General features: G+C 43.6%; 1 protein-coding gene across 1 annotated transcript in view; it reads right to left on the bottom strand.

The window, feature by feature from the left end:
- LOC107384598 (adenylate cyclase type 8) overlaps positions 1-10,830 on the bottom strand; it is a 16,112-nt gene extending 5,282 nt beyond the window's left edge. The window contains 12 exon segments of the mRNA XM_070549625.1: positions 99-199; positions 278-466; positions 552-786; positions 2,396-2,554; positions 2,622-2,749; positions 2,833-2,944; positions 3,040-3,170; positions 3,291-3,440; positions 3,669-3,894; positions 4,446-4,685; positions 4,809-5,000; positions 5,070-10,830. Of these exon segments, the coding sequence (XP_070405726.1) occupies positions 99-199; positions 278-466; positions 552-786; positions 2,396-2,554; positions 2,622-2,749; positions 2,833-2,944; positions 3,040-3,170; positions 3,291-3,440; positions 3,669-3,894; positions 4,446-4,685; positions 4,809-5,000; positions 5,070-5,314 (2,108 nt within the window). The 5' untranslated portion in view covers positions 5,315-10,830.
- Positions 10,831-10,905: the final 75 nt, after the last annotated feature.

The raw sequence follows: 10,905 nt of genomic DNA, 5'->3' as shown, positions 1-10,905 counted from the left end.
CTTTGTAAATAACCAGATGAATAATCAGTCCAAATATCTAAGATTTATTTATAATGATAATATCACTGAGGAAGACGGAGCAGGTGTGGGAGGTGTACCTGGGGGCAGGAATCAGCACCTGGACCACCATCAGCACCAGAAGAAGAATGAAAGAACACACCATGTTGGACTTGAAGAGCTCATCTCTGATCTGAGATTACTACGACACAAAAAACACAACGATCGCCTGCTTGTTTATTACACCTGAACACAAGCCCCGCCCCCAAGAGGAAGTTACCTTTCCCTCCATTTGGGAGTCCTTGAACACCTGAGTGAAGGTAGTGATGTGCTCCTTTCTCATTCGCTCGCTGCTTCGGACCTCCATCGCCTGACGAATCCTCTTGTTGACTTCCCGTGCGCCGGAACGCTGAGCTGTGATGTGATTGGGCAGCTGAGTCAGAGAGCCGTTAGTGAACGTGGCCAGAATCTACACCACGAAAGAACTGGTTTAAGAACAAAGGCATTTATGTTTTTATCTCTGAACCATCGTGAGACGTATCCGTCCTACTCACAAAGTTCATTCCCAGGATATCTCCAAACGGCAGCTCGGCGCTCCAGGTTGTCATCTCATCGTAGCTGGGACGCCTGGCTTTAGGTGGCTGGGCCTCCTGCTGCAACGCGGGGCGGATCAGATACGTGTCTATCTTGTGTTTCCGTAGAAACTCGCTGCGGTCCTGGCCGTGTCCCTGTTCTATGACATAAATCCCATCTAGACAGTCCAGGGTGGCCTGTGAGACGTGGACCTGCCTGGGAGGGACAAAATGGCTCATTTCTACATAGAAACCTGGATTTCCATTGGTCAGAAAAACGCCTGGAAATGTGATGTCACAGGGGCTCGCTACAGGTGTTATCAGGGTCAAAACCAGAACCTTTAATGATTTCACTCCATCTTTATACTAAAAGATACACAGGCTCATGTAACTGGACCCCCCACACACAGCCTGCAGGTCAGTGGATGATGCCAATACTTGGCTCTGCACTTTCTCCTCCAGAATCCGGACTCCACAGGAACCTGTAGGGCTACTCTGCGTAGATCAGACCTTCTCATCCCTGTTGCAGAACAAACTCTCTGAATCTGCCTGTTCCACCTGCAGTTGGATCACTGACTTCCTATCAGACAGGAAGTAGTATGTGAGGCTGGACAGGCATGTCTTTGGACCTCCTGATTGTCAGTACTTGTTCTCCTCAAAGATGTGTTTTCCCTTTTCTTCTCCTCCCATACCAGCTCTAGCTCTGCTTACCATTCTGACGACTGCAGAAGACAACCCTCACCAGATTCTCTGGTGGTGATGAGACAGCCTACAGGGCAGATACTAACAGTCTGCCCAAATGGTGTAGAGACAAAAACCTGGACCTCAATACTGTCAAGACCTTTGAGATCTCCAATGTCCATGTGACGACCCTCGTCCCCTCGGTCCTCCCCGTCACGTTTGTCTGCACCCTGTTTTCACCACTGCCGAGCTTTTCAGCACCTGGGACAGTTTCTGGACTCACTCTCCCTCAGTGACAAATCAGGACCTTGGAGAGAGGCACGCCGGAAATAGGAGCAGCTGATCCACATCGGTCATCAAGCAGCCTGGAGGACTTCAAAAGGAGAGCACAGCATTGATTCCAGGAGATCCAGAGCTAGTCTGAGATTCTCCTGAGCTGGGTTAACCCTTTTCACTACGGCTAAACTGTGGTTTATGTTCGTCTCAGACTTTTTGTAGAAAGTGGACTTTGTTCTTCTTCTCGAGGCTTTGACAGCATTACAGCTTTAGGTTTGGTGTTTTCCCCGTTGGACTTTTTAGCCGGGGATCTTCTGTTTAGGTGTTTTTAGTTATTTCGGCCAAATGCCATTTTGTAAGCCGTTTCTTGCTTACGTTTTCGGTTTACACCTGTGCAGCACCGTTCCCTGTTTTCAGTCTTATTTTGCCTTTAGGAAAGGACACCTTTTGTAAATAAACCCTCTAGATTTTTACTCTCACCACCTCATTATTTTCCCACTCACTCACACCTCCACCTATTTTTCTGTGTTCACCCCCTCATCCTCCTGGATGTCCAGGAACCATCATTCCCGAGGACCATAATCTGCTCCCTCATCAAAAGAGCTCAGCAGATGATCTTCCTACCTCAGCTGAAGAAGTCCAACCTACCAGGGTCAGAGATGGTACTATGATCTGTGACAACCAACTGCTCATTAGAAAACTATCTGGTCCTGGTTCTTCTGGTGTTCTTAGACGGAGATGTTTTACCAACCTGGACCAGTTAAACACACGACTCAGGACCAGATTGTTCCTAATAAACGGATCAGTCTTCAGATGTTCAGTCGGATGCGAATCAGTGTGTTTTTGTTTCATGTGTGTGTGTTTCTGACCCCGGTACTCCTGCAGCCTCTAGGCTGTTGGCAACGTCCACGTCCCAGCTCCAGATGTCAAACTGCCACTTCTGAAGACCCAACACACCACAGAGGACAGAACCTGAGTGGACTCCAATCCGCATGTCCAGATCCTGCTGGAGCTCCCGTCGAACGTACCTGTGACCCAACACGTGTGTTTACTGGGACACTCAGGCAAGGGAGTTAAGGACGGTGATGCTCTTACCTAATGGTGCTGATCATACTCAGACCCATCTCCACACAACAGCGAGCGTGTCCTCTCTGAGGCTCCGGGACACCAGAGACACAGTAATAACAGTCTCCCAGGATCTTAATCCTCAAACATTGGTGCTCCTGGACACAAAGAGAACACAGAACCTCACCGTCAGACAACAGTCAAACTGCTGAACATGATATGGTCATCAAGGTGGGCTGACCTCAGCTAGCTTGTCGAAGCGACCAAAAAGCTCGTTTAGAGTTTTTACCAGTTCCTGAGCCGAAAGGATCAAAGAGAGAGCCGTGAAGCCGATGATGTCTGCAAACAGGATGCTGCAGAGATAAACAATGTCCAAATCACTGCTGATGTCCCCCAAATTAAAGATCTAAACCTGCTCATGCTCCATCACAACCACCTAGTTATTCACCTGACGTTCTTGTAGTGATGGATGTAGATCTTATGGAACTGCTGAGGTAGCAGATATTCATCCACAGCAGTCATGTCAGCAACCATCTCCAAAACCAGGAAGCGTGGCAGGATGGACATCACCAGACGCTCCTGGCAACACAAAGATGGAGGCAAAAATGAACATGGAACAAGTAAAAATGTTTTCAGGTGATCTCAAGGACATGCAGCAAGGATCATGACTTCTGCTTGGAGGCGGAGCCAGGACTCTACCTGTCTGTGGTTCTCTCTCTCCAGTCGAACTCGTCCTTCGATGCAGCGTCGGGTCTCCAGGAAACTCTGCCTCTGAGTCCGGTCAGACAGGTAGTTAATGAACAGACCTGCAATGTTCATGCCCAGGTACAGCAAGGCCTTTGACATCACCTGTGCAGGTACAACCAGACCATGTGGTTAAGTTATTACAGGTAGAACTGTAATCATGGTAATCACCTGTGCAGGAGGACAAAGGAAAGTGATCAATTTAAAACGTGAGAAAGGTATAAATTAGAAATTGAGAAAAGAACAAAATTAAAGAAAGAATGAAAAAAAAACATGTAGAAAAAAACATGGAGAATCATTTAAAGAGGAGATCGACAAAGAAGATATTTTTACCTTTCTGATGATTTGGTTGCTGTAGTTCATACAAATTTCCACCAGGAGGTGCAGGGTGGAGGTTGTTACCCCAGCAATGATAGCCCAAGGGAGGGGGAGGGGCAGCAGAGTGTAGGTGGAGAACAAAGTGAAAAGGACGTACCAGGAGTGGTCTGTCTCTGCCCAGGTGAAAACGCCAACCAACACCTGGGCTGTCTGAGACGTCCAGCTGACCACCGACAGGAACCTGAAATAGGACATGTGAGAGGGTCCTGTAACTCTGGACATTTTAGAGGACCCAGGAACTATGGACAGGTGAAAAGATCCTGTAACTCTGGACAGGTAAGAGGACCCTGTAACTGGATTGGTGTGAAGACCCTAACTCTGGACAAGTGAGAGGACCCTGTAACTCTGGATAGTTGAGAGGACCCTGAAACTCTGGATTAGTGTGAAGACCCTGTAACTCTGGACAAGTGAGAGGACCCTGTAACTCCGGATAGGTGAGAAGACCCCATATCTATGGATAGATGAGAGGACCCTGTAACTCTGGATAGGTGTGAAGACCCTGTAACTCTGGACAAGTGAGAGGACCCTGTAACTCTGGATAGGTGAGAAGACCCCATATCTATGGATAGATGAGAGGACCCTGTAACTCTGGATAGATGAGACAACCCTGTAACTCTGGATAGGTGAAAATACCATTTTACTCTGGATAGGTGAGAGGTCCCTGTAACTTTGGGTAGGTGAGAAGACCCTGTAGCTTATTGGTGAAAAGCCAAACTTCATCTCCCTTCTCACCTTAGCCCGTTTGGTGATGTCATCACCTCCTTCTTAGCCAGTGACAGCACACAGAAGCCCGCCCACAGGATGACAGTCAGGCAGGTCAGCCAGTCACAGGCCACATTCCCCCAGCCTGTTGGCCTTGTTAGCAGAGTCACAAAGAGTCGGGTGAGGATGTCGATCAGGTTGGTGACGACCAGCGAGGTTCTTCTCTGGGCCAAGGAGAACTGCTGGTAGAGCTGCTCCAGCTCAGCAGACCTGATGAGATCAGATTAGTGACTCCATCTGTTTTGTGTTTAGTAGCATTGAGACACCTCATCTACTGTACTCCAAAGGCTTTAACAAACAAAATGGCTTGTATTAGATTTTATTTATTTATACTTGAACATCAGCTGCAGCATTGGAATGAAGACACCTCGAACTGATGGTCCAAATGACACAAAGAAGTCAGCATCAATTAGTGAGCGTGGAGTGGTTTTTGTTCCCACACTCTGCGAATTGGGATGGACCCGAGCTGCAGAGGAGCGACGTTTCTGCCAGAAATTTCCACGAGATGCCTTGTTGCGAATCTGCCTGTAGGTCAAAACAGAGGGAACAGCTTAAAATGCGTTCTAGAAAAATGTTTTCCTGTGATGACGTCACCTGTTGATGTCAGCAATATAGGCATCAGTGACTGTGATGCGGTGCCTGCCCCTCTCCAGTCCTCCAGCCAACCTCAGAGAGTACAGGTTGTGCTGATCAATGATGTTCCTGACAGCAGTCTGCCACAAAAGGTGCTTCCTCTGTAAGCCATGGGTGGGACCAATGTTAGCGCTGATGGAGATGTCACTGGTCTGTCGCGCCAACTCACAATCACCATTTCTTATTTTGCCATTGTTGTCGGCCATGATTACACGGGTGGTAGTTTAAGTTCCTGGAGATGGAGCAGACAATTAAAAACAAAAACTTTGAGATGAGATTATGTGAGTTTATGTACAGACAGCTGGACAGGATCAAATAATTTACCAAAATCCAAACTAGACTCTAGACCACACTGGAACCAGATTGCAGAGTTGGCCCGGTCAGACCTTTTGATGAAAGGGATCCAAGATGGATTCACCAGTTCTTCATTGACTAGTGGTCGGAACTAGCATCAACCTTCACGTTTACAAGAATGGAGTTTTGATGAGGATAAATATGCTCCAGGGATGGTTTACCATAAACTAACTCATATAAAATCCTATATAAATACTTTCTTGTGCAAATAAAATGTTAACTGTGCAATTACCCCAATCGTCCTGTTGAACAACTATTGTTGTTTTTGTTCTTGGACTGTAGATCTGTGAGGACTTTTGTAACTTTGTTAGACTTCAACTTAATGCTTGGAGGTTAAATGCACACATGCCCCGTAGCTGTAGTGTTTGTATAATCAGTTTATTGTAGGGATGCTCGATATTGGCAATTTTTACCGATATCTGATATACTGATATTGTCTGACTCTTAGTTTTTGATATAAACCAATACCGATATAGGATGTGTCCCCTCTCAAATTCCCACTACACAAGTTGAACCAAATTAACTAAAATATCTAAAACTAAACCTCAGATCTCTCCAAATATTTTAACATTTTGAGAGAGAGAAGTAGCTGAAGAGTTTGATGTACTTTGTGTGTATGGGATGTAAAAGTTGTGTCAATAAAAAGACTGAAAACGGATACCAAAATTTTTCTATATTAAATTTTTATGCCGATATCAACTGATATTAATGATAGATTGATAATACAGGACAGCCCTAATTCATTGTTTAATTTTCTTTTTCTTTTTAGGGATGCTGAAAACATTGATGCGCTGCAATATCACGATATTCCATGTTGTTACTGAATCAGTATTTAAAAGCAGTGTGTTGATTTTCTTATTAGGAATTTATAGGTAACCATTGTTTTTCTCTTGTGTGGTGCAATTCAAACTTTGATTTCTAGGCGGCAGTAATTTTTACCGCCGTCATTCTGACAGAACAAGATCTCGTCATGACACTGGATGAGTTTTGGAAGCATCTGGACCGAGTTTTCCAATTAAATTTAATATCATCTGGCTTTTAGTATCGCAATATTATTTAGTGATATATATCGTATAGTCTCCCGTGTGTTGTATATAAACAGTACAGGCCAAAGGTTTGGACACACCTTCTCATTCAATGTGTTTTCTTTATTTTCATGACAACGACCATTTACAAAGGGGCTAAAAAGTGCTAAACACCTCTTGGAAACTCCTTCAAGACTGTTGGAAAACCACCTCTTGAAGCTCATCAAGAGAATGCCAAGAGTGTGCAAAGCAGTAATCAGAGTAAAGGGTGGCTATTCTGAAGAAAATATAATAAAACATGTTTTCAGTTATTTCACCTTTTTTGGTTAAGTACATAACTCCACATGTGTTCATTCATAGTTTTGATGCCTTCAGTGAGAATCTTCATATGTAAATGGTCATGAAAATAAAGACAACACATTGAATGAGAAGGTGTGTGTCCAAACTTTTGGCCTGTACTGTGTCATATGATCAGATTTTTGCCAATACACACCTCTAGTTATTTTCATAGACCCTCTTCAATTCAGCTTCATGTTGCACAAACTCATGATTGTGGAGGTATACATGGACGACACAGGGTAAGTTTGAACCACCAGCTTTACTACTCCAACTCAACTGACCTCAGGCCCACTACTGCTGTAAATTTAAACACATCAAAGACAAAGGCCAGACACAGACCCAGCCAGCATACATTGGTGGAACCCATATGGAATATACATGGGCAAACAATATGGGTCCCAACAGGTTTTGTCCATGATTTTCATGTTGGCCCCAAAGGGGTTTGCAAACATAGCTTTTAATGGGTCCTACATGGGTTTTCAGAGGAACCCTGATGGTTTGACTCATACTTGAGTCCATTAAAATCATTGTGGACAAGCCCCCGTGGGGCCACCATGGAATCTGTAGACAATACATGTTGAGGGCCATATTGTTTGCCCATTTAGATTCCATATAAGGCCCACTTCATGGTGCTGGGAGGGCACCAGGCACAGGTTCTGAGGGACAATAGCATTTGCATTCATTACTATAATGTGCAGTCCGACTTTGGTGTGAGTGTTACTTCCAAGTGGGATGAAACACAATAATCTTAAAACCAAAATTAGGACTGAGTAGATAGGCTGTGTGTGAATGGGATCTTCTGGAGCAGGAGAAGCCAAAGAGGCCACCTGGTTGGCTCCTGGGTCTGAACAGGTGTTCAGCATTCTCCTGGACTTTCTGAGAGGATAATTGGTTTTTGAAGAGCAGACCGATGGGATGAAAAGGAGTTAGGTATTGGTGGGAAACAGAAATAATGAATAACTTACTGGTTTCATCCATACTTCAACAAATAACCTGTCAGAACATAGGCTTTTCTCATCATCAGTTCATCTTCTTGGTGCTGCATAGTCAATAAAAGCCATCATCAACTCCATCTCTCACAAATTCTGTCCATGCTTCTCGTTAGATTTCTTCTTCAAACTCTTCCAGTCTTTCTAAATCCAAAATTTCTTCAGCACATTGCAGAGTTGGTTTTTCTTAGTTCTTCCAAAACTGACAAATAACAAAAATGTAAAGATGATGCTCCCTTCAGACCATAAACACAGGTTTCCTTAAATCCAGATAACGGAGAATAAATCCAAATGACTAACGTAGCAGTGCAGCATAACCAGCAGCAGCAACTTTGTGTGGTGATCTGATGTGAACCAACAGATGTCTGAGAGCGTCGTTAATCCCATCTGGAATCCCCGAGGCAGACAAAAGGCCATGTGTCTGACTGTTAAGGTGCCTGATGGGATTGGAAGGCTTCCAACCAGGTCAGGTTGAGTTTGGGTGATGAGGTTAGGCGTTGGAGCTGGAAGCCTGAGACGTATAGTCAGTAATGATCTCAGGGAGGTCAAAAGGCTCCAGAAGGAAGGAAGCAGCTCCTCCTGGTGGCTTCAACGGCAATATTACAGGTTTTACTACAACATGATCTGACCACATTCTGGCAGTTTTAGGAAAGGACCTGGAGAAATTGGTAAAGTATCATACAGGGTGCTGAACCCTAAAGGGATCAGGTATTGATCTACAGTTGACCATGGTGGTCATTTTGAAGTTGGCCAGCTTGGATCCAACTTTTGTTTTTTTCAATTGAAAGAGTCATGTGACACATCAAACTTATTGGTAATTTCACAAGAAATACAATGGTGTGCTTTGTTTGAACAAATTCTTTCATGGTCACCACCCATCATGAAAAGTTTGCCCACTCACATATACTAATGTGGCATAAATAATATCACCAACCATTCCCATTTTATGAACGTGTATCCATATAAATGGCCCACCCTGTACAGTAACCTTAACTAAGCCTCTAGAAACCAAAAGTCCTCTAGCCAGAGAAGTATTCCAACCAGCATAATGTTCTCAGGCTACATGGAGGCTAAATGAGAAATATGTACGAATTTTACACTGAAATGATCCCAAAAGTCCAAGGTATCAATCATGTTGGAAGGAAGGTTACATTGAAACAGATTTAATTCTCAGCCGGCTGGAGGATTGTCAGTTTTTCTCCTTTCAAAATAGTCAGAGATACATCATCATGTTTACGATCAGCGAGCCTGTGAAGTAGCTGTGTCTCCGGCAAGCTAACGCTGTAGAGTCAACATTTGCAATTCGACACCAACAGGTAAAATCTCCAGGGTTGTTGAATGAACCAAAGCCAGTAACAGGAGTGACCAAGAAGTTTCTTTTTGTTTTACTCTATTATCAGGTGAAGCAGGCTAGAGGCTATGGTTGAGCTAACAAAGCTAACGGTGAATTGGAAGCAGATAGTTGGCTCTAAAAAAATCTCAGCAAATTTTTCAAATACCAACAACTTGATATTAAAGTGAAAAGTATTTGTGTACTGACCAACCTACTGTGCATGACTTGTCTTTGCTTATCATCTAGAACACGTGTCAGACAAGGCCCACGGGCTAGGTGTGGCCCGCGAAGCATTTTTATGTGGCCCGCGAGATAAATATCAAAAATATATAAAAACTGACCTGCTTGCCGATCTTACCGCAAAGACTACAACTTCCACGATGCTTTGTGGTGTTAGCGCGGAGCCGAAGCGCCCCTTCCTTTGTTTTTTCCAGCGTCTGCTGCCAGTGTCTGCAGCAGCTCCGCTGTCTCGGACAAACTACACTCCTCTCACTCAGTGCCGAGTTTACTCAGCTATTTGCCGACGTTGAAGCCCAGAAATGGAGATTTTAACCGCTCAGTAATGTGTTCACGACTGAAAGAGAAAGTTTTCCAACTAACATCCAGACAGAGCTGATATAACTCCAGCGAGCAGCGACACACTCAAGTCAGCATGACTCTGTGGCTGCTGTCGTTTTTATTTTTCCTTCTTGACACAACAACGTGGTCAAGCTGCTCAGACATGTTCAGCAGCCCAAACCTATGTGAGCACCTGTTGTCATCTAATGTTGTCATTTTTATGATGAAGATGGACAAAACAACAGCAGTCTCCTCCTCAGCTCAGAGCTGAACCCCATGATGCAGGTATCTGGCTGGAACAGGTGAGGATCACAGTAAATCAGTGGAGCAAACTGAGCTTTAAATTTTTTGGTTTTATGCTCTTTTCCTGCTCCAAAACATGAAACAGGTGAGATGTTGCATTTTCATTTAAGATAAAATTATATTTTTATTTTGTTGCTGGCCCGTGAGAAAAGATTTAACCTGCAGTAGAACAGGAAGTGGAAAGGCTGCAGATAGATGAATAGAATAGAAAATCCCTTTATTGTTCCTCAGTGGGGAAAGCTAGGTGTCACAGCAGCGATGACACTTATTACAGGAGAAAAAAAGGAGAATAAATAAGAAAAATTAACAAGAAAACATAAATCCTGAATAGATTTTAAAAATGCTGAATATACCACAAGTAATGAATACCACCGATACGTTTTATTTAAAAATAACTTGCTTGTTTGTAATTTGGTCATTCCACATTCAGTGTTAATGCAGAAATAAGTTTGTTTCCAAATTAAAAGGTTCAAAATTGCATACATGTCGATAAAGAAAATGTGCAAATTTGCCGTCACTTTTTCAAAAAATATTAAGTTTCGCCCTCGACTCCGTCCCAGATTTTCATTTCAACCCAGTGTGAATTTGACTTTGACACCCCTGGTCTAGAACCTTCTGGCACAGGCAACAGCCATGAAACTCATGGAACAGAAGTGAGAAGGTGACTTTTTGTTTAGAAAAATAGTGTGCAGTACCCATATTTGACCACAGGTTGTCACTCTTGCTTCATTCTTGCGGATTAAAAATGCTTTAAAAATGCTAATCATACGAATTAATCATTTTTAATCAGTTCTACTTAAATATTTTACACATTTTTCTGGACACAAAAACACAAACCAAGTGAACTCCTGATGCATAAATTAACTCTAAAGTTAAAAAACTCAATAAACTAAGTT

Source organism: Nothobranchius furzeri, chromosome 3, assembly GCF_043380555.1.
Source record: "Nothobranchius furzeri strain GRZ-AD chromosome 3, NfurGRZ-RIMD1, whole genome shotgun sequence".
In the NCBI taxonomy this organism is placed as follows: Eukaryota; Metazoa; Chordata; class Actinopteri; order Cyprinodontiformes; family Nothobranchiidae; genus Nothobranchius; species Nothobranchius furzeri.
This window is presented reverse-complemented; position numbering and strand designations above follow the sequence as displayed.